General features: G+C 41.8%; 1 protein-coding gene across 1 annotated transcript in view; it reads left to right on the top strand.

Annotated features, from left to right (window-relative positions):
* POC1B (POC1 centriolar protein B) overlaps window positions 1-22,747 on the top strand; it is a 28,128-nt gene extending 5,381 nt beyond the window's left edge. The window contains exons 3-13 of the mRNA XM_056846851.1: window positions 125-296; window positions 805-984; window positions 2,376-2,483; window positions 3,230-3,345; window positions 3,857-3,990; window positions 6,042-6,110; window positions 6,433-6,585; window positions 10,354-10,437; window positions 17,921-17,929; window positions 20,080-20,304; window positions 22,573-22,747. Coding sequence (XP_056702829.1) covers window positions 125-296; window positions 805-984; window positions 2,376-2,483; window positions 3,230-3,345; window positions 3,857-3,990; window positions 6,042-6,110; window positions 6,433-6,585; window positions 10,354-10,437; window positions 17,921-17,929; window positions 20,080-20,304; window positions 22,573-22,695 — 1,373 coding nt within the window. The 3' untranslated portion in view covers window positions 22,696-22,747. The remainder of the gene's footprint in view (window positions 1-124; window positions 297-804; window positions 985-2,375; window positions 2,484-3,229; window positions 3,346-3,856; window positions 3,991-6,041; window positions 6,111-6,432; window positions 6,586-10,353; window positions 10,438-17,920; window positions 17,930-20,079; window positions 20,305-22,572) is intronic.
* Window positions 22,748-23,599: the final 852 nt, after the last annotated feature.

Raw genomic sequence — 23,599 nt, 5'->3', positions numbered from 1 at the left:
TAAAAGAATCAAGACACATATCATATATAGAATAAAAACTTGGTCTATCTTATAATATGTGTAGAGCCAATGATCCTGGTATGTTGCTTTTATAGTCAATAGCTTTATAACTATTTCTTGCCAGCCACATCTTCTTTGGACAGGTTTCTTATGATATGGAATCTAAGGCCAAATTCCAAAGCTTTCAGATTTGTTGGTCACATGGAAGGTGTAACTAGTGTAGAGTTTTCACAAGATGGACAGCTGATAGCATCTGCTTCTCAAGACAGGACAGCCAGACTTTGGATTCCTTGTATGTAAGTATAACTGAGAAATAAAGTTTTCTAGTGTCAAGTGCATAGGGGACTAATTCAGTGTGGGACCGTGATTCAAGAGGCAGGAGAGCTTAAGCTTTTCTGCCCTCTGACATGAAACTGACCCAGAGTCCTAAGACTATTTTAGATAAGGAAAATGGCACGCAGGGCAGGCAAGGCTTAAACCCCCTCCCTGTGGTCTCAATCCAAATCAGACCCCTATGTGCCAGATAATAAAGTTTAAAATTTTGCTGGGAGGTCTAGGCATGGAGCTCCTGGTGCTTGCCTGGTTTGGCCCTCAGTAAATATATTGTAATTTAGACTTGTTATTATGTGCAAGGCTGTCATGCTAAAGAAAGAGACATGCTAACCTAGTAGGTTTCCTTTTGAAAGTACAAACCGTCTTTAAGCTGGAAGTTGAGGGAAAAGTAAACTGAGCTGTAAACTTTTAATTTATTTTGGTTATATTATTGTGGGGCTAATATAGATGCAATTTTTGTTTTGCTTACAGTCACGGCGAATCCACACCATTAAAAGGCCATACTGCATCAGTCCGCAGTGTGAACTTCTCACATGACAGCCAATTCCTAGTTACTGCATCCAATGACAGATTAATCAAAGTATGGAGTATATATAGTCAGAGTGTTTTGTTTACCTTACATCAGCACACTCACTGGGTGCGCTGTGCAAAGTGAGTGTCTATATTTATTCTTTTCCCAGTCTAAAAAGTAGAAGCTTCCATTGTCGTCCTACCAGATTTTTTTTTCTATTTCTAAGAAAGACTGCACTCCTTGTCCTTCTAGCAAAAATATATTAAATGTGTGGAATATCCCTAAGATGATGCCGGGTAAGCATAGAGAAAAAGTGTATAAAGGGGGGAAAGGGCAAAGCTTAAGTGCTGTTAAGCATAACCAAGTTATGTTTACACCTTGATTCCGAAACATTTCTTTACATTGATTAGGAGTAATTCTCTTTCTTTTTTGTGGAACTTACTATCCAGTAAATACGCTTAGTAGTATAGGCTGCCAGCCTACTTTTTAACATTATGTAAACTGATTTAACAAAGCACATATTACTTTGGTTTCTGAATTTATTTGGATAAATGTTCCTGTCTTTGGTGGCTGCTGTTGAATAGTAGCAAGCAACTGGACCTGCCAGTGGTTGCTGCTAGGCTTGGCCCCGATGAGTCTGCTTTGTCCCCTCCTCCTGCCTTTTACTGAAAGAAACCAAGGCTTGAAGTTTGGCAATATTGTTGTAGTTGCCTAGCAACCCCCACAATGGCTTCTGCAAAGGGCTTTCATTAAATGGACAGGTCTTGCTTCTATTTTTGGGACGGGTGTTAACCCTTCATTTTTTATTTCAGATTTTCCTGGAAACCCAGGGCTTTCCCCAAGTTTGTAGAAGGAGTTGTCTTTTCTGTTCATGGCCCCACTCTCTGGATTTAAGTATCCACAGATGGGGCCATGTTGAGGACTAGATATATTGATGATGAACTTTTTAAAAGTTGAGCTCACCACTTGTGACTATGGCCAGCATCATAAGCAAAATCCTCAACTCTTGTGCGAGTTTGATGTCTGCATAGTTCATGATGTGCAGAGGAAGGCACTGGCAAACCACCTCTGTTCGTCTCTTGCCTTGAAAACCCCATAAGGGGTCGCCATAAGTCGGCTGCGACTTGACGGCACTTTACACACACACATCCTTCACAAGCACACATTGATCTTGTCAGTTTCCTCACTACAACAAATGTTAATGCAGTGCTTGGCAGTGCATGTGAAGATGAACTGAGTTTAGAATTTATTTCAACTTTTAAGTGGATAGTTGAATAGGTGATGCATGATGGGTCCCCTGAATACAGTCCCAAAATAGTCAATTGCCTTTAAATCCAGCCCAGTTTTCTACATTATGTGGTGATGCACTTCTCCATATGTTTGTGTCTGATTTCAAATGTTTTTGGTGGAGCACAGAGCATTTTATTGAAATGGAATCTAACAGTTCTCTGTTTTAATGAAGACTGTTAGTGCTGTATTCAAACACTAAAACACCTCTAAATGTATAAACTGCTTTATATTTCCTTTCTAGATACTCACCTGATGGTAGAATAATAGTGTCCTGCAGTGAAGATAAAACTGTTAAAGTCTGGGATGTAAGAAACAAAACATGTGCTTATAACATAATAGACCGTGATGGGTAAGCTCCTTCCAAATGTGAAAATGCAGAAGTATTTTATTGATGACTTCAGTTCTTCTATAATTCCAGTAGCACTGTTAGCAGGTTGTTATAATAAAAATGTAAGGTTGTTGTGATTCACTAAGGAGCTATCTGAATAGTAACCGTTACTACTCTGAATAAAAATACATTCGTTTCTAATAGTTTGTTTTTTGGATGCTATACTTCAGTGTTACCTTTCTTCTGAATGTACACTGTTCATTTACTCCATTTTGCCATATAATATTCCACAGCTGGAATGTGTTCTGTCTATAGCAATGTGTCTTTTCAGGCTCTCCACAGCAGTATATGCAGCTATATCCTGTTAGTGGTGGTTTATATTCCCTTTAATTGTACAAGTGTTCTTTCATTCCTTTTCCCTTCCATGGTTAAAATGTAAAAAGCCTGGCACTATGGGAAAGAGACATATGGTTTCGTGTTCCTCTTTGTGCAATTAGCAGTTCAGTTAGTTACTTCCTCTTTAGCTTAGCAAAACATACGTTGCTGTTCCAAACTCTCAAATGAGGATGGCTAGATAAATCTAATTAATTATTGTGACTGTGTTTATGTGAAGCAGAGTGTAATTATATCTGCTATTTCTGTACCGACAGTCACAAATTCACTTCTGTAACAATGAAATCTTAAGACAAGTGGGACCTATGAGTTAAGCCAAGTGGGTGCCACTGCTCCTAAGCAATGACAAAGTTATTTCTGTTGTTTTCTTGTAGATTTGCAAACTATGTAGACTTTAATCCTGATGGTACATGCATAGCTTGTGCAGGTTCTGATCACACAGTGAAGATATGGGACATTCGAACAAACAAGTTACTGCAGAATCATCAAGGTAACTGTTCATGTGGATCAAGATTGACAAAACCTCTTCGTAATTTCTTTAAGAGCTGATGAGGTATAAGGTTAAGACTGTGGGATGCCCCCCTTTCACATCTTCCTTTTGCCATGAGTTCAGAGTGTAGCTTTGTATGTGTGTTATGTGCTATCAAGTTGCTTTGACTTACGGGTGACCTACAAATTAATGACCTTCAAAATGTCCTATCATTTACATCCTTGCTCAGATAGAGATCCACAAAGAAAAATGGCATTCTCCAGACCAGAATGTGATACCAAAAGATAGTTGAAAGGGACCTAGCGGCAGCCTAAGGATAACTGAGAGTGCCTATGGGACAAAATGACTAGAGACCAGGCACGTAGAAAATCACCAAGACAAGTGAAATGCTAAAAGCCAAAAAGCAATTGCTTATAAAATGATTCCATTTAAGATGCAAATATGATTACTATGGAGAATATTTGTTCTGTTTTTGCAACAAATTCTGATTTTTTTAAAAATTTCCTATCAGTCCACAGAGCTGCCATTAATTATACAGCTTTCCATCCTTCTGGTAAATATCTCATCACAGCCTCTACTGATGGTACCGTTAAGATCATAGATCTTTTAGGAGGAAGACTCTTGTACACACTTCATGGACATGAGGTAGCATGCTATTAGTTCTCATATCCTGTTCTTTGGCCTTGCTGTTAAGGGCCATCATGCATAATTATTTTCCTACACCAAGAATAATGTCTGTGTGGTAAAATGCAATTTTTCATAGTTTGTAAACTGTGCTGTGAGTTGGTGTGTGTGTGTGTGTATTGGAAGTATACCAGATGGTCACTTTATGCATGTAGCATTTGTTTAATCTGTGAATCTGTGGAATTAAAACCCTTCTTACTGCATTTTATATATCAGGATAAAACTAATATAACCCACTGCCTTTAGTTTATTGCTCATATTTAACAGCACAACATTCTTTGCGATTAAAAATGTTATAGATCATCAGTTGAGTTACAGCATCAGAAACTGCATGTCTTGCCCTGATGATTGTACAGTTGATTGTTTATAAGGCCCATGTAAAGATGACTGGGCCTCACTTGACTGGGCCTCACTTGCCATTGAGGCTATCGGTATAGTTCATATACCTTCACATAGCTAAATGTGGTAAACTGTCAGTACAGTACACTGTGATTACTGGTAAAGCCTGATACTGTGCTTGAGCAAGAGGTGCACAAGTCGAAGAGCATCCTTAGATTGTAGTTGCACTTTTCTTGTGCAACAAAAGGCCCTTTTGTGAGCAGAAGACACCTTTTGCATGTTTGGTCTGACTGTTGCTGTTTCCAGAGGCTGGCAGCTAGTGTAGTTCAGAAATGGCTCCTTTCAGAAAGATAAGTTGTCCATTCCTTACAGGTATGTCAAGAATCCATCTCATGACTAGCCAAATTTATTTACCCATTTTGAACTTTTCTTTAAACAATAGCACCAACAACAGCAATCTCCCCCTACCCTACAATCCATAAGATCTTCCAGTTGTCATTATTCTCGTTGTATGCAATTGTATCACAAATCTGGTTCCCTCAGCTCTGCCCGACTTCCACATTCATTTCTGTTTACTAGTCAGCAAGCTGATAATCTTGCAACGCTGGTTTTGCTCACGTGGAGGATCGTTCATAGCAACTGGCCATGTAGTGAGAACAGTATCATCACTGCTGCCAGGCCCTTCTATGTGGCTGGCATGGTAGTGAATTATTGGCTTCACTCTGTGGCCAGTTGTTAATAGGATTTAATGTGTATTTCTGTTCCATTTACAGGGCTCTTGAGAATAGGCCAGTGTCCAGGAATGGGCCCTCCCTCAATGCCAGAGCTGCCCCCTGACCTGCTCAGGAGCTGCAGGATGCTCTCTTAGGAACCCAAGCAACAGGGAAGCCCACCAGGAGAGTGGCAGCAAGGAGAAATGCTGCAACAGCAGCAACACAGTATGGGCCCTTTAAGGCCCTAATTTCACCACAGCCAACAGCTTCCACGATGATAGTAGTGAAGGGTGAGGGGTGACACAGCACCCTCCTTATTTAAAAAAACCGGCCCTAAATATTGATATATTCATATAGTGTTGTAATTATAGTTCAACCAGTTTCTCGGAATTTCCAACTTCCATTTTTATAATAAGGCATATCTCCATGAGGGAAAGGGCTAGATATTTACCCCCCCTTTTTTTTTAGTGAAAGCTGAAAATTTAGAGAACTCGCTTAAACTATCATTACAACACTATATTGATCCATCAATATTTTAGGGCTGCTTTTAAAAAAAAATTAAATCTGAAACCACATCTTCAGGGTGGGCGGGAGGGAGGAGATGGAGTGGTTTGATGAAAGCGCTCATTGAAAAGTGGACTGGAGGTGGATGGGAGTGGGTGAGACACAGAGAAACATTATGCACAAGGGAAAAGCCAACTCAAAATGTATGGTGTCAGTATAAACTACATAACAAAAGCTGGTTGGCTGATAAAATTTGATTTTTTTTCCTCTATGAGACGTGCAATATCAACATGCAAATCCATTTTTTACCGTTGAACCTGCTGCTTAAAATTAAACGCTACTTTGAAATGAACAGGAAGAGCATCATGCAAGAAGAGGATGGGGAATCCAAAGGTGCTGGAGGTGGAAGAATGTACAAAAAAACCCGTCTAATCTTTGTCTGTTTTCCTCCCACAGGGACCTGTCCTCTCTGTAGCCTTTGCAAAAGGTGGGGAAACATTTGCCTCTTGTGGTATAGACACAAAGGTTTGTTAGAACTTTTCTGTTCTTTTTAGGAGATATGTGGGTTAAAATATCTTTTAATAAATAAAAAACACAATTCTTAGGTGCTTTTACAAAGATGAGTTCATTCTGGTTATCTTTTGTTTCTCAAAAGTCTTGTTAGAATTATAATTTGAACTTTTTGTGCATGCCTTGAATTCTTGCTAGGTAATTAGTTAATTGTGTTTTTTTGGTTAATAGATTCAAGGTGCTTAAAGTAACATATCCCATGACTAAATAAAGTAAGTATGTTTTTTTAAAAGGTATGAATTCAGCACACAAAAGATATATTTATGACTTGTTACAGGTGTTGTTGTGGAAGACTAATTTTGATGTATTTGAGTATAAAAAAGTTCTTAAGAAGCATATGCAGAGGATACACATCGATGAACCCCCTCACCTTCTTGATATTTACCCACGATCTCCTCATCGCCATGATGTAACACCACAGTCAGTTGAGGTAAACAATTATCAATATATCTAATTCTCAAAAAGGCCAAATCTGAGGCTACTTAAATCTGAGACTGGATCCATAAACAAACAAGGCAGGTCTTTCTACAAGCCTGAAAAACTCCCCAGGCTTGCATAAAAATCTGAAATCTAAAAAGAAAAAATACACTAGGGGGTTAAAAAACCCAAAATGATAAAAGGAGTGCCTGTAGCTGTAATAAATGAATATAATCAGTGGCTGTTAGTAGGCAACCACAACAGTTGTGCTAGCATTCCAAGCTTGGTTTCTGTCAGTAAAAGGCAAGGGGAGGGGCAGGGCCCTTTCCAGGCCTATTTTGGTCTTTGACGGAGGACTTATTGCAGCCAGTCCCACTGGGCCAGGCAACTTGGTGACTTTGGTCCAGTCACACACAGCCTAACTTAACTTATGTAGTTGTTGTAAGGATAAAATGGAGGAGAGGAAAATGCTTTGAGCTACTTTGGGTCCCCGTTGTAGAGAAAGGCAGGGTATAAATGAAATCAGTAAATAATAAATGTAGCTGAAGATGGGGGCAGATAAAATGTAGATTTGTTGGTGGGTGGGAAGGAAGCAGGGAAAGGTGAGGATATGTGGGTTGCCAAGGGGAGGGAAAGAGGCAATAGCATGAGGAAGAGGATACAGGGAAAATTTAGGTTCCCTCCATAAGTCCTTGTAGGTTCCCCACTGCACGTAAAGGTAAAGGTCCCCTGTGCAGGCACCAGGTCATTCCTGACCCATGGGGTGACATCACATCCCGACGTTTCCAAGGCAGACTTTGTTTGTGGGGTGGTTTGCCAGTGCCTTCCCCAGTCATCTTCCCTTTATCCCCAGCAAGCTGGGTACTCATTTCACCGACCTTGGAAGGATGGAAGGCTGAGTCAACCTTGAGCCGGCTACCTGAAACCGACTTCCGTCGGGGTTGAACTCAGGCACAACTGGGCCATAATTTCCCCAGATAGAGGCTGCCAGGCAGAGGGAAGGATTGAAAACTGAAGGCAGGGGCAGATAAAGGTAGATTAGCTATAAAGGAAGCCACAGGCCTCAATTTGCAAGATCTGAGCAAGGCAGTCAAAGATAGGACATTTTGGAGGACTTTCATTCACAGGGTCGCCATGAGTCGGAGGCGACTTGATGGCACTTTACACACACACACACACACACACACACACACACAACTAATAAGCTAATGCTGCAGAAATATTTGTTTGATGCATTTTTGCATGATCCCAAAGAGCAGTGAAAACTAGCTTCCTGTCAGATCGATATGGCATTTATAGAGATTCTCCATTGAAGAATCATTCATGACGAATCTGTGTAGTGCATTATTTGAGGTAGGCTACAATCAGTAGATATGGACCAACACACTCTCCAGTTAGCATTTACCCCATCTTGATCTGGAAGTCTTATAATTAAAGAAAAAAATTGTGCAGGGCTAGAGAGATAAAAGGAGAAATACACAGACAAAATCAGAGAATAGAAGCATAAGATTAGATGCAACTGAAAACATTGAGTACAGATTTTCACAAATAAAAAAGGAATAACTTTAATGAAAAGAGAGAATAGGGTCATACCTAACAATGATAAGCTATCATTATTAATTACATTTGAAGTTAATTTTATTGTTTCACAATAACAATTTATTTTGATATTTAGTGAAACTATCAAACAAGTTGATGTTGTTGTTCTAATGAAAATAATGCATCAAAATAGTTGAGCAAATGTCTTTGGAGCAGTCAATCAGTTGACCTTTCTCTGGTAGAATGTTAGAACAAATAATGTTATATGTTACCATGTCAGCAAATGATTAGAGGAAATATTTAAAACTCGTAAAAATTGCAGTTTTCTTAGGGCATTCAGTGTCACATAAACATCATTGTATCATTATGCATAATGCTGTATTCCAATGCACTTTATAACTGTAGATGCTCTTTACAGGCATTTGAAATTGATCCTCCTTGTTCTTCAAACCTACACTAGATGGCACTAAAATTTAAGAATAGTTTGTATATTGGAAATCAGCTTGGTTCAAAATAGGATTTTCAGACTGAATGCCTTTTTCAATATTGAAAATATACTCCATATTGTCATTGTTATCTTGTCAGGACAACGAATGTGTGTTGGTAGAGGGGAAATTTGCTTAAGGATAAGGAACAAGTTTACTGTCATAGGCAAATAATTTCCCTAGTAACTTCCCTAATTTCTTTGTACCTCACAGCCTCTAGCAACTTATTTTAACATCATTTGGGTTGCTAATTGCTGTCCTCAAATTTTATGTGTGTGTTTCAGTTTTGGTTGTAAATTGGTTTTACGATGTACTTTCACAATGTTTTGAATTTAAATGGTTAGCCGCCTTGATGGCCCTGAAAGGTAAACTATAAAGGGAAGAAAGGTAGACTATAAATTTTGTAAACAAACAAATAAAATGTGTTTAAGACTATGGTTTGGCAGCTTCAGTTGGTACAACATGCCTCACTCCACTTCCTAGCAGGTATGGTAGCACATTTAGCTTCTTTGGTGGCTACTTAGCTGTTTCTAGTCCCAAGGCAAATTATCTTTTAACATCCTTTAAAACAGTGACAGAGAAGAATAGGGCCTCCTAAGCAATTGCTCCACTGTTATATCAGTTCATAAGGATGTGCACACCTGCACAAAGTAATTGGTATAAATAAGGTGTAAGTTGTATTTTTTGTAGCAGGCTTTTTTCTTTTCTTTTTGCCGTCAAGTGACATCTGTCTTATGGCAATCCCTGGAGGGGTTTTCAAGGAATGAGTTCCGAAATGGTTTGTCATTGCCTGCCTCCGCGTCACAATTTTGGTATTTCTTGGAGGTCTGCCATCCGAACACTTGCCAGGCTCGACCCTGCTTAGCTTCTGAGATCTGACAAGATCAGGCTAACCTGGGCTATCCAAGTCAGGGCAGCAGGCTTAATAGAGTGAATTAATATGGTAATGCTTTGGAGTTTACAATTGTTGATCTTTGAATTTATTATGATTTATTCTAGATGCAATTAAGATAATTTGTTTTAGTGAAGTTCTACATGACTTAGTTTTTATGATGAGTTACTTTGACCACTAAAGGTAGCTAAAGATTTATTCTTTTAATCAATCAGGCTTTTTCACAGAGATTTTTTCCTGCTATAGTGTGGCATAAAGTCTCCCATCCTTTTTGTGGGCTTTGTATTTCAAAAAGCACTAGTCCCATTTTCCCTGGCAGACATAAGGAGTGTTCCAAATATTCTCAGTGCAAGATCCAGATTTTTTTCACTTTTCACTGCATCATCTGCACTGCAAGGATTTTCTGGGTGTTGGTGCTACATTGGCACAGCAAGAGTCCTGCTAGTTGGTTTGGGTTAGTATAAGGGCTTACAAAGACTAAACGTGCACCTAGACAGAGTTCCAATTATCCCGGTGTAGTCCAAACATGGGAGGGAAGGCAGCATGGTATAGCCTGATCTCATCAGATCTCGATAAGCAGGGTCAGCCCTGGTTAGTATTTGGATGGGAGACGACCAAGGAATACTAGGGTCGCTATGCAGAGGAAGGCAATGGCAAACCACCCCTGTTAGTCTCTTGCCTTGAAAACGCCATAAGGGGTCGCCATGAGTCGGCTGTGACTTGGCAGTACTTTACACACACACACACACACACACACACACACACACACACAGAGTCCAAATCATACAGCATGTGAGAGTTCTATCCTGTGTCTGTTTTCTGTAGTGTAAGTAGTAGTAATATCCTCAAATCTGGTTTTCAACAGATAAATCCCAGCTATGATGTAACTGATATGCGAACATTTGACCCAACTGTCATAGATATTAGCTCTTCATCTTCTAGTTCTCAGGTAAGTTATCCAGGGGACAATGACAAACTGTATTATAAACCAAATATTTGTAATGCTTGTTATGTGTATTCAGAGCAGTTACAGGACTGAATGCGTGCTAGGGTGCTGTTGGCTTACAGTGCTAGCATATAGTCTTTGTATATGACAGTTTATTCCTTTAATTGCAGCCAAATTAGAAGGAAACTGTCCTTACATTTTTGTGAGTTATGCCAAAAGGCTTTCCCTACATTTTTTTTCACAGTTTTTGTTTCCCCCTCCAGGGCAACTGGTTGACCACTGTGTGCCAAACTAGATGTGACAGTGTCCTCATGGCTGCCATGAGGATACTGTCACAATTCATTCTCTTAATTTAATTCAAAAAGTATACAAATGTCCCCTTTTCATAGCCTCCAGAGAATTTTGGGTCATCTTACAAGAGTTTTTGGACAGTTGTTTGTATCTGTATCAATAGTCACAACTAGTTACAAAATCATCTCTAAGAAGCTGTGTAGTTGGACTCTAGAAAACAGTTCTGTGATGTACAGAAAACAAGGGAGTATGATTGAGTAGGCAGCTGAATTTCCTGCCATCTCAGAAAAATCAGACACTTGTCTGTCTATTACCCAGACTTCATAAATCAACTTTATAAGTTTTTTTGGGGGGGAGGGGGGTTGCGGGGAGATCTCTTCCTTCTGAGCATTCATACTAAGCTCAGCTCATGACCTGTGGCAGTATTGCTAAAGCAGCAAGGACAAAAGCCATTGGGGGGTTTCTAGTTTAATTAATTGTAGGTAGTATCTGGACCACTTTTCTGGGTGAAGCTGCAGGATATTTTTCTGTGCCTACAACTAGGAAATATTTTGTTGGCACAAAATGTGTTTCTTTGTAAAGACAGATAATACTTCAGCATGTGTTACTGCAACAGCTTGTCATGGCATGGCTAAACAATAATGCAATCTTGTGTTCTCTGGTAGTCTTTAGTGGGTGCTTTGTGTGAATTGTAGTTGTATTAACACATTTGTGTGTACGTGGGATTGAGACATAAACAATTCCAGTATTCTTTCTTGCCTGTAACTTTCTGCAATAGTTTACCTGTGAACACTGACCTCATTTGTCCATCGCCAATTTTGGCCTCTCCACCCCCCCACCCCACGACCCCCTCCCACACATCGCTGGGAATCAAAGTCGTGTCCCTCATTTTCACAGCTGACTCTGCGGCATGTAGAAAATGCCTGACACTCATCAGCCACACGTCCACTACCAACTGGTCCCTTCCTCTTCCTGTGGAAAAGTAACATTCTCTGAGAGCTGTACCCTGAGGAATGCAGAAACAGCAGCAAGCCTTTCACACAGGAAATTACTACTCTAGCACTCTCAGAAAAGTGCTGCTGTCCCTTGGACTGCCTGCCCATAATGAGCTTCCTGCTGACCTACAAGATGATTTACTACTGATCTAAATGCCTTTGCCAGCCTGTAAGCATAACAGCAGCTAATGAAGCTGGCAATCAGCAGTTCTGTAAATGTGTAACTGCACCATTTGAAACTTGGCATGTGGTAGGCACGTATGCTTTTTGCGGAACTCTTTTCATATTCCATTGAGAGAGGCCGGATGGCAACTTCTGCATGCTTTTATAAAGCTGAACAATATTGGTCCAGGAGTTTTCAACGTTTGCAGACAATTCTGCTTTTTAAATGGTTATTGTAATTCAATTTGTAAAAAAAAGTGTTCAACGCTCATGGTACAGACAGCCAAATGGTTCAGTTCACTATCCCAGCACGTCCCACTGCAATGAATTGATATTACAGAGAAGAAGTGCTTGACGGATTAGACCTGAGGCTGGAGCATTGCCCTTGAGTTATTTTTTTAAATAGCTATCTGCATTAGGAATCTGTAAAGGCCTTGCTCTATGACCAGTCAAAGCGCTCCATAGCCCCCATTTTAGCCTTTGCATGGTATGCCCTTTTAAAATGATCCAAAAGTGTAACCGCAGCAGGAATGGAGTTCAGAAAGTAAATCAGATGAAATGCAGAACAGCTCTCTTGTTCTGGCAAGGCTCCTGTACCTTTGGAAGCCACACTCACAGAGCAGAATCACAGGTAGAGTTGTCCTTTTCACTGCATATTTGTAACAGGTACAACTGTAGTGGTAGTCAAACAACTGTCTGTTAAGCAGTTTGTAGTGGTACAGGAGCCAGGCTGGAACAAGAACCACAATAGTGTCATTAGATGCACTTAGCTGTTGGCTGTGACATAGGCTTAGCAGGTGGTTGGCACTGCACTGTGAATGGGGTCCATCCTTGCCTTTACACATATTGAAGAGCTTTCTGGGAAAAGATAATTGGTAATGAATACTGTACATCCGCAGCAACAAACAGCAAGTGGGCTGTGGCATTTTGCAAAATGGTGTGCGCTTTGGAATTAAGAGTAGCACTGCTTAGGTGTTCTTCTAGTTCTGATACCTCCCCCTTAAGAACATAAGAAAAGCCCTGCTGGATCAGACCAAGGCCCATCAAGTCCAGCAGTCTGTTCACACAGTGGCCAATCAGGTGCCTCTAGGAAGCCCACAAACAAGACAACTGCAGCAGCACCATCCTGCCTGTGTTCCACAGCACCTAATATATTAGGCATGCTCCTCTGATCCTGGAGAGAATAGGTATGCATCATGACTGGTATCCATTTTTACTAGTTTCCACGTGTTAGGCTGCACCTGTTGGTGTGTGTGTGTAATGTGCCGTCAAGTCACAGCCGACATATGGCGACCCCTTTTGGGGTTTTCATGGCAAGGGACTAACAGAGGTGGTTTGCCAGTGCCTTCCTCTGCACAGCAAGCCTGGTATTTCTTGGTGGTCTCCCATCCAAATACTAATCAGGGCTGACCCTGCTTAGCTTCTGAGATCGAATGAGATCAGGCTAGCCTGGGCCATCCAGGTCAGGGCACCTGTTGGTGTAGATAGAAGTATTTGCTCAATGGCCATGCTAAGAAAATGTATCGGACCTCTGACAGCAGTGTTGTTGTTGTTGTTGTTTGGGCGGGGCTGTTCCATTGCCCTCCGCCCCACGAAGCAGAAGAGGCCAGCAATAGTAGTATTTAGAAGGGGAGTGGTTAGTAGAAATATAACTGTATTCCCTGTTTCTCCTACTTTCATATCAGGGTTGCACCAGCCTGATGCCACAGCAACAATGTTCTGCCAGCATATCTCCAAGGGAAGAAGGAATTTTTTTTGTTCTGTGTATACATACAGCTGGGTCCTCTGTGTGGAGGCTATTGAGGGAAGAAGGACTATTGAGGCATTGCATAGTTGTCCAGGCTGGCTTGCCCTTTGTTGGGTGCATTGTCCTTGAATCTCTCATTGGAGGAGTGGGGAGGGTTCAGGCCAGTGTTTGTGTGCTGAGGGGGAGTACTTTTATGAGTTCTGAGCAGAGCAGTATGCACAGTGTTCTGGAACCGTGTTTGCTCTCATCCTCAGCTGTTTGAGCAAAGTGCGCTTTCTCTTACAGTTTCTATCACCAAAGTATGCACAGCACAAGGTCAGAGGACTATAGCCCCATGCCACACAGCTTCTTATCTAAGATACTGGTGTCTTAGCTGGAGTTCATAGAGTGCTTAGGAGAATGGTAGCGCTTAGTTGGTACCTACAACAAGCTGCAGACTTCATCTACCGATCCAAAGCTGTGCCATGGTTGTGCAGACATAGCAGAAGGGGAGACATGAAACTGCATGTCCCTTTTCTGAGAAAAAGAATTTAGCCACAGGTACCCGTGCTCTGATCATATCCGTGTTAGATTACTGAAATGGACTTTACATGGGGCTTCTCCTGAAGATGGTTTGGAAATTTCAATTGGTAGAAAACTCAGCAGCCCAACTGCTAACTGGTGAAAACTACAGAGAACACATTTCACCCATTTTAAAAGAGCTGTGCTGGCTGACTGTTCATTTTTGACCCCAATTCACAGTGCTGGTCATTATCTTGAACAACTTGAACGAATGAAGATGGCTGTTGCAACCCCCATTCCTGTGGAGCACCTGCCCATCAACCGAGGCCTTCTTCAGAGGGCCGTGCTCTTAATAGCTGAAATGAAGAGGGGAGCAAACAATGAACAACGCCTTTTTCTATTGTGGCACCCTACTTGTGGATCACCATTCTCACATCCATCCAACTGGCACTGAATCTTTTGGATTTTCAGCACCAGGTTAAAACATATCTACCACCACCACCACCATTTTAGTTTTTGCGAATGAAAATTTCCCCCTTTCCACTGTGCATACATGCTTATTAGCCCTTAACTGGCATCAGCCAGTCACAAAGCGTGAATGAAAATGATGATCACTCCCCTACTGTCCCGCTGCGCATGGGAACATTCCTCCCTGATCTTTTGTGGATGCAGGATGGAGTTCACCATGCGTTCAATTTTTTTATCGCGGGATAGAAAAGCGTGAGAAATGACGGACAAACCAATGACATCCTAGCCATGCGTTAATGGCCTAAAGCTTATGAGATGCACAGTGCTAGAATATTCAGTACAAGGTAAGAGAGCATAAACACCCTGCCGCATGTTAACTCCTTTATCATTTTTAAAGCACCGTTACAGAAAATACAGCAAGCAGTAGAGAAGGGGGGGATTCTCCAGCATTCAGCAGAGTACCGTTAGTTTTGCAAGGTGATAAAATAGGCAAAGGGGGCAGATGGTTTAGTTAGTGTGCAATAGATTTAGCGCTTGTAAGTTTTGCTGTGTTATGAGTTGAAAATCTTGAAAATCCAAATACCCTTGATCAGTGTATTTAATCATATGCAACTTGTGGAAGGGTGTTCTGGGTGGAGGCAGGGTGTTTGTGTAAGATTCAGGAAAATGAATTGTGTCCTCCTTGTATTGAAAGGCAAAGCAGATAGACAGGAACCTGGGAGAGGATGCTGTAATACCAGTTTTGGAGAAGCCTAACATGGAGGAAGGTAGCATAGCATCTTCATTAAGAAACTTTTCTATCGGATCTAGCAATGAAATATGCCCTTGATTGTGTACTCACATGGGCTGAAGAAACTTGCTGCAAATTAAATTTGGCTCCTTTTATTTTGATTGTAAATAGTGGGAATGTTTTAGTGGTTTCGTGTTGTTTGTCCTTCTCATTTTAAGAGCTTCCTGCTGCAGCTGTTTATGGAGACACTGAAGACTGGCCTTTATTACATTTCTTTACCTCCCCCTGCAGAACTCATATTGTTATTTTTGGCACCTGTGGTCTCCATCAGAATATTTGTAGTTTATGAAAGCGCTTGTATATGCTCCTTCCTGGAGCGTTTTATATTTAGCATTGACTTCCTGGCAGGGAATTTCTCACCTTTGGGAGTCCAGAGCCTTTGATGATTTGTGTCTCTTGGTGAGCTCTCATTCTGTCTTTTTGGTGTTTTTTTTTTTAAACAGACCCATTTTGCTGATCATTGAAACCTGAACCGTATTTGGTTCCCATTCCTGATTTAAAATTACAAGGTCTTTTTAATTAAATATGTACATGGTTACATCAGTATTTGCAATAACTCCGTATGACTCCAGTAGAACTCACAGTTCTTATGGACAGCAGGAACTGGCCCATTCTTTCAGTGTCCTGTGCTTGGCATTTATATTAACTTTGAGGAAGATGGGACAGGTTCTATTCACACAAACATGAGTGTGAGCATCAATGGTCTCTGTGCACCTCTGGAAAGGCCGGACCTTCTTTCTGGATTAAAAAAGCAGAACTCGATGAGCAATGCAGAAAGCTTCTTTTAAAGGTATTTGCATCAGCAAACATTAAATGCACAAGGAGCTTTTCCAATCATGCTAACATACATTTTGCTCCCCAAAACTGAATCTGTTGGGAAGACGGCAGACCCCCTTATTTATCTGAGCAGCAGCTGCTGTTTAATGCCATCAGAGTTGTGCTAAATTTAACACAGCTGTCATCCTTACCAAATAAATAAAACTGGCTTACCCAAGCACAGCTGCAAAGGCAGCAACTGAGGCTGTGGGTTCATTTCCCTCTGCATGTGTTACAATGAAACCGAGTCACATTTTTTCCCTTCTTGTACTGAAAGGACCTAGTGCCCTCAAAAAAACTTGTCAGCGATAGGCTAAATTGGAAAGAATAACAAAGTGTGTTGCCATGGCCTATGAAAATGTCACTTTAATTAAGGAAACTGGAATCCTGCTAGTGTTGCTGCTTCAGGTTTGGAGGTCCCTGAATTGCTGCAGATTTACAGCCCATTCCTTGGGCTTTATCTGCAAGAGCACATCCTCCACGTAAAACGAAGCATGCCATTTTCCGGAGAAGCTTCCCAGGAATTGCTTCTCCCTTACCTGTCACTTAGAAAAGGCCAATTTGCATTTATGCCAGCCTCACAGTTCATGTGTGCTGTTCAGATGCCAAACTACAAATGATGGTAGGTACGGATCTATCCTATAGCCACCAATGCCATTTTAAAAGCATTGGTAGTTTTTTTAAAAAAAATTGCTGCAAGGCCCAGTCTGGATTGAATACATGGTATGGTGTCCCCAGAAGCTCCGTTCCCCCCCCCCCCGCCCCAATGCTTTTCAGGTGCAGAAGTAGCCCCCATGACTGTTTCTGCACCTGAAAAGGTGTGGGGGAGGGGACAAGAGCTTGTAGGGCCACGGGGATGCATGCTGAAGCCCCATTAGAGCCTTGCAGCAATTTTTAAAGAACAGTAAATGCTTTAAACATGGCATCAGTGGCCACAGGATAGATCTATGCCTGTCATCACTTGTAGTGTAGCCTATGGAAGGGGCAAAAGTCGGTCCTTTTCTGTATCTTTTCAAATCCAGGCAAGCAATTGGGTGTTGACAGTTGTAGGACTTCAGAATAGCTGTATCAGATATTCAGCCCCAACCAAAAGTGAAACATTTTAATAAGCCTAAAATCTGATAGGAGCATTTTTTCATGACTAATACATAGCATTTATCAATAACATTGGAGGATTCCTCAATTAGCATACTCCCTATAATTAGATCCATATTTGTTGGATTTAACCATGATACAAAAAAGTTCAACTTGTGTAGGCAAATGAACCATGAACTGGGAACGGGATGTTCTCTTTTAAAGAGCATGCCTCACCAACTTCATGATTCACTAGAAAGCCTATCTTCAGATCCTTGTTTGTTGTGAGATCATTCTGGTATTCCACAGGAAGCTGGCAAATATGTATTGTGTGTATGAAGGTGGGCCAAATATTTAGATGGGTGGTTTTTGAGTTGGCAGGTACTTTTCTCCAAACGACTCTAAAATGTTAGTTTAATTTTAGGGAACTATAATAAGGAAACATGTAAAATTAGATCCCTTGTCCTTGAGTTGTAACAACATTTGATACCAGTAGATCTGTCTGGACAAACTCTTCGGACGTCTTCTTTCACAGATGATCTTTCTGTGAGAACTTAGTTGCCGTGCAATCCTGGAAAGGGGGTGCGGCAGATGGTCTGTGATGCTGCATGTGGCTAAATTGCAAGCGTTGGTGCTTGCAAGATATCCTCAGTGGAAGCTGAAGCTGCTTCCTTGGCAGAACTGGCCAAAGTGACCTCAGCAGTCCAAGTGCTTTTGCTCTTCATCTCAGAATGGCCTCTTGAATCCCCTTGGAAGTTGGCAAGGGGGCTTGCCCTCCACCATTGCTTCATTGGCTAATGGCCCACAAGATTTCTTCACCTGCTGCTTCCTCTGATATCCAGTAGATGATGCTATCATATCACAGGATCCCATTATCGTTGGAGAGAAGAGTTCTCTGAGATTGATGCTAAAAATATTTGAACTTTATTATTAGTTTGGAAGCCCATTGCTCTTTTTCACGCAGCTACTTACAATCTGGATGCTGTGTGAGATGGTTTTTGTTTGGTTGTATGGCATGTTTTATTTTGGGGGGAAAATACTGCAAGAATAAAATACAGACTTGAACTTGTTCGCAGGTTGGGGAAAACTGGTTCCTTAGAGCTACAGCAGCTAAAATTGCTAGACAATAGAGAAGAAGTTCCACCCTTAACCGCATTGATCAAGTTTCTGGATAAGTGAATCAAATAGACAAAGAAGGCAGATACCAGGCATATCATTAGGAAATAGTGTCTCTTAGTACAGATGGAGCTGGATGCCTGTGTGATAGTGTGATAGAAAGAAGGATAGCTCATGTAGAAGTAACATTCAGAAAGAAACTATTGTGCAGTAGGAGAAACCTACTAAGCTATTTCAGTTGGGGATACTGCACCTGTAAGGAATACAGTTAACCCCCCACCCCAAGCATACCTAAGAGACCTTGGTTATACTATTTATAGACAGCCCAAGCCAGGAGGAAACAGAGGCATATGAAGGCTGCTTTTAGATGTGCATTGCTTGCATTGTCACTGGGAATGGAGTTTTCTGCACCGTTTTCTGTTTTTTGGGTTGGATCCCGTCTGCATTCCATGCACAGAAACATTTCTTCCCTTCCTCCACCCTCCTACTACAGCCTGAAATGTTGCTCTTGGGGGACAGGGGGATCCCCTAGGAGCAGCATGAGGGGGCAGATGAAGTGTACTGCAGCAGGGAGAAAATCAGCAACTCTTCCTTCTGCATTGGCTTTCAGGGAGCATGGTCAGCCCAGCAGCTGTGGCAACTTGAGCCCTCCCTCTTTTTTGTTCTTCAGGCATGTGCTATAGCACTATAACATTCTATTACTATTTAAAATATGTGTGGCAATAGATTGTTATAGCACTAAGGTGTGTGTGTTTAAAGTGCTTTCAAGTCACAGCCAACATAATGACCCCATAGAGTTTTCAAGGCAAGAGATGTTCAGAGGTGGTTTGCCATTGCCTGCCTCTGCATAGCGCCACTGGACTTCCTTGGTGGTCTTCTATCCAAATACTAACCAGAGCCAGCCCTTCTTAGCTTCCAAGATCTGATGAGGTCAGACTGGCCTGGGCTATCCAAGTCAGGGCACAGCACTATGGTAATTACTAATTTTTGAGGTTAAAAAACAACTCAAAAGCCCTCCAGTGGGATGGTAAGAAGCAATGCTGGGAAAATAGTGCCTGCGAGAGGTTGACCACAGGCACTAACCCCCCTCTACCAGGTACTTGGATGATGACATCACTCCAGGTCTGAAAAAAGTCCCAAAACTGTACTCCTGCGTATTCCTGCTCTGCTGCACTATAACATGGGGATGTTGCTTCCAGGAAACATATAGTTATTGTGCTTTGGCCTGTATTTCTTTCAACATGGCCCAGCATATCTGAAGAACTTAGCCTTGGGAAAGATAGGGGAAATACTTGAGAAGCCATGAACCAGGTAAAAGTGAAGCATTGTAACTCTAAACGCTTGGCTATGTTATTTCATCAGTTAACCTACAATGAATGTTTTTCATGTTGGGTTCATTTTCCTGTGTGCCTCAATATATATCCTGAATAGCTTTTCCTTTGTTTTCAGAGTATTCCTGCCTGAGATTTTGTGACTTGTATGGTCTAACACTTTCCCATCAAAGGCTCTGTTTGATTTTGTGGACTTAGGAAAATTTCATCTGCAGCCACAGTTCATTGGAGTCTGCCACAACTGCTCCCTTGTTGCTGTAGCCTGCATGGGGGTATAACATCTCTAGCCATGTGAGCAGGCTCAGTTGTATGGAGTGTAGCAAATTATATTTTGCATTTTCTCTTTAAACGAAGGCAAAGGCAAGTCCTCCGCAGGCTCATCGTTCCATGTCCCAAGATGTGGTAAACAACAAAGATTCTCAGCAACCTCCTGCTTTACCCTCTGCAACCATGTCAAAGAGGATGTCACAAATGGAAAGCAAGTACTTGGTGCATGCTGAGGATGAGCCGGTAGGCATTTCACCAGTTCTGAGTAATGCCTTGGAGCATATTGTGGAGCAGCTAGATGTTCTGACTCTGGTAAGTGCAAAGAGAACTCCCAATATCATCTTTAATGCGTACACTTCAAACAAACCAGTAGATTGGGCGGGGAAAGTCTAGCTGGGTGGGAGAGGTGCATCCAGATGCTGTTTCCGCATCCTTGACTGGAAATCCCCAGTTCAGATCTCAGCTCAGCCATGTGATTGTAAATGGCCTGAGTCAAATATCACTCTGCCTCAGCCTTTCATCTGTAATAAGATGATAATACTGTCTACTTCAAAGTTGGGATGATTGCCAAAATCATGCCTGTGAAATAAGGATTTTAACTGATTGTTTAATCAATTAAACACATGCATATATTCCTTAAGAAAAGCCTTGCTGTATCAGATCAGTGGTCCATCTAGTCCAGCGTCCCATCTCACACAGTGGCCAACCAGTTTCTCTGGAGGACCAGCATTGGCATAAATGCCAAGGCCCTTGATGTTGTCTCCTGGCACTGGAATTCAAAGGTTTACTGAATGTGGAGATTCTCTTAAGTCACCATGGCTAGTAGCCACGGATAGACCTATCCTCCATGAATCTGTCTAATCCCATTTTAAAGCCATAATCAAATACAAACAAGAATATAAAGCAAAAAACGCATACAAAAGAATCAGCATTGCTGACAGATGGCCATCTAACCTCTTCTTAAAAACCTCCAGGGAAGGAGAGCTTACCACCTCCCGAGGAAGCCTGTTCCACCGGGGAACCGCTCTAACTGTTAGAAAATTCTTCCTAATGTCTAGACGGAAACTCTTTTTATTTAATTTCAACCCGTTGGTTCTGGTCCGACCTTCTTGAGCAACAGAAAAAAACTCGGCACCCTCCTCTATATGACAGCCCTTCAAGTACTTGAACATGGTTATCATATCCCCTCTCAGTCTTCTCCTCTTCAGGCTAAACATACCCAGTTCCTTCAACCTTTCCTCATAGGACTTGGTCTCCAGGACTTGATCGAGGACAGCCAGATAGTTTTGGGCCAGGGACCACCAGAAGGTTGTTTCCAGTTGAGCATAAGTCTCTTGGGGGATGTATTGGGAGAAGCAGTCCCACAGATATGAGGATTCCAGACCATTTCAGGCTGTAAAGGTTAAGTACCAACACCTTGAACTTGATTCGGTACTCAATCTGGAGCCCCATCGAGAACTGAGAACTGAACTACCTGACCCGGGCTTCCGGGTCCAGCCACAGGACCCTCCCTCTTTGATGGATTCAGTTTCAGAAGACTCTGCTTCAACCACTTTACCACCGGCTCCAAGCACATGGCCAAAGTATCTGGGACAGTGCCAGGCCATCTGTCCATCAACAGGTACAGCTGGGTGTCATCCACATATTGATGTCATCCCAGCTCCAAACTCCAGTCTAGCTGGGCAAGGGGATGCATATAGATATTAAAAAGCATTAGGGAGAGGATCGCTTCCTGAGGGACTCCACATACCAAGGGGTATTGTGTTGAGACTAGGGTTGCCAAGTGCCAGGTGGTGGCAGGCAAACCCCTGCCAATCCACCTGGCCGTCCGCTGACCAGCTGAGGGTCGGCGGGCAATCTTTCCATTTGAGTGGAAAACGGGGCCCCTTGTGGTGCGCTTTACACCCGGAAGTGCCGCATCGCAACAGGCTTTTACCACTCAAACTGGGAGTTTAAGTGGGAACCGGCCCTTTGCAATGCAGCACTTCCGGGTGTAAACCGGGAGTGCTGAAGCACTTCTGGAAGTGCGCGACCCCCCCCCCCCCACCTTCACTCCAAAAATCTCCCACCAAAGAAGAAGAGGGACCTGGTATGCCTAGTTGAGACCCTCTCCCCTAGCGACAAGACATTAATTCCCAGCTATTTAATGCATAGGCTTTTCAAGAGGGGGGGAAGCCTCAATATTTGGATTTCTAGTGAGTTTGGTATCTTAAAAGAAGGCTTATTCCCCTATTAATGGCTCCATCTGGAGCTTGAATACACAAACCAGGCTGCTATGCTGGCATATCCTCCCGGAGCAGATATTTAGCATTCAGAACTCTTTTGCAGTGCTTTATGTTTTATGATGTTAAGCTTCAGATTATGTGTCAAAAGCACCATAATAAATATCCAGGTTTATAGCACAGCAATTAAAAAGCTTTCAAGAAGTAAATATTCATTAAAATGTTTTTTAAATTAAATAACTGAACCTTAGATCAGCTGTCTGATTTCTTTTATTCATTAAAATCAATTCTTTTGCAAATATAATGCTTCAGATTTATGTTGCCGTCAGTATTATGCATTTTTCCTCCCGTAAAACAGACTATCTCAATCTTGGAGCAGCGCCTGACTTTGACTGAAGATAAACTGAAAGAGTGTTTAGAAAACCAAGAGAAAATACTACTTTCAGTCGGAAATGAAAATAAACAATACCAATGCTGGTGAACGTTTTTAATACTTTCTCAGGGCAGCACAAGTGGCAGTCTGACAGGATACAGTGCCTCTTATTTGTAAGTGATTTTATAAACATCATTTATAACATTTTGTTGAACATATATTATTTTTCTTATCTTATTAAAGACATTTTTTCCATATTTCCTGTCTATCTGTTTTCTAGTATTTTTCCCCATCCTTGACAAGCTGTCAAAGGCTCTGGATTTCCAGTGTGCATAAAGCGCTCTCAGTTGGAGTTCTTAGTTTAGTGCTCCCAAACAACAGAGAGACTTATAGAACTTTGGCGATTCATATTCATTGTGGCATAAGCTTTCAAGTGCCACAGCAACCAACTCTGTCAGTTGCTTGATGTCACTCAGTCAGCAGGTGGAAAGGTGTGTGTGTGTACATTGGGAGAAAACAAAAGGGGGAGAGTTATTGTGAAATAAGCTAGAAAAAAGTCAAGCAACAGAAAGCTAGGTATGCACAGCACAAACACAGACAAGGGCAGGAGCATTGGTGGGGGTGGCAGCAACCGCAAATGCAACAGGGACAATTGTGTACAGATGCCATTCCCACCCTGCTTCCTGGTGCTGCCATGGTGGGGGAGGAGGTGTTTTTACACCCCCAGAGGGAAGCAGACTCCCTTTGAAACTTTTTGTACTAAACCATGGCAACTTTTCAGTCTGTTACAAATTTCAGGGAAGTTGGAATGCTCACCTACTGGTTTCTGAGTATTTCCGTTTTGAAATGTCTCGCCTCCGACTGTACTCTTGCAGTGAGAAAGTCCAGCTTGGTCAACGCAAATGGTAGAAGAACATAGCAGCCACCTATCACGTTAGTAAATGAATGAATCCTGGCTGGTGTGGTTGGTATTTTGGGCCAAGAGTGTCATTTGAGTAGGTATGGGGAGAGT

This window comes from Euleptes europaea, chromosome 3, assembly GCF_029931775.1.
Source record: "Euleptes europaea isolate rEulEur1 chromosome 3, rEulEur1.hap1, whole genome shotgun sequence".
In the NCBI taxonomy this organism is placed as follows: Eukaryota; Metazoa; Chordata; class Lepidosauria; order Squamata; family Sphaerodactylidae; genus Euleptes; species Euleptes europaea.
This window is presented reverse-complemented; position numbering and strand designations above follow the sequence as displayed.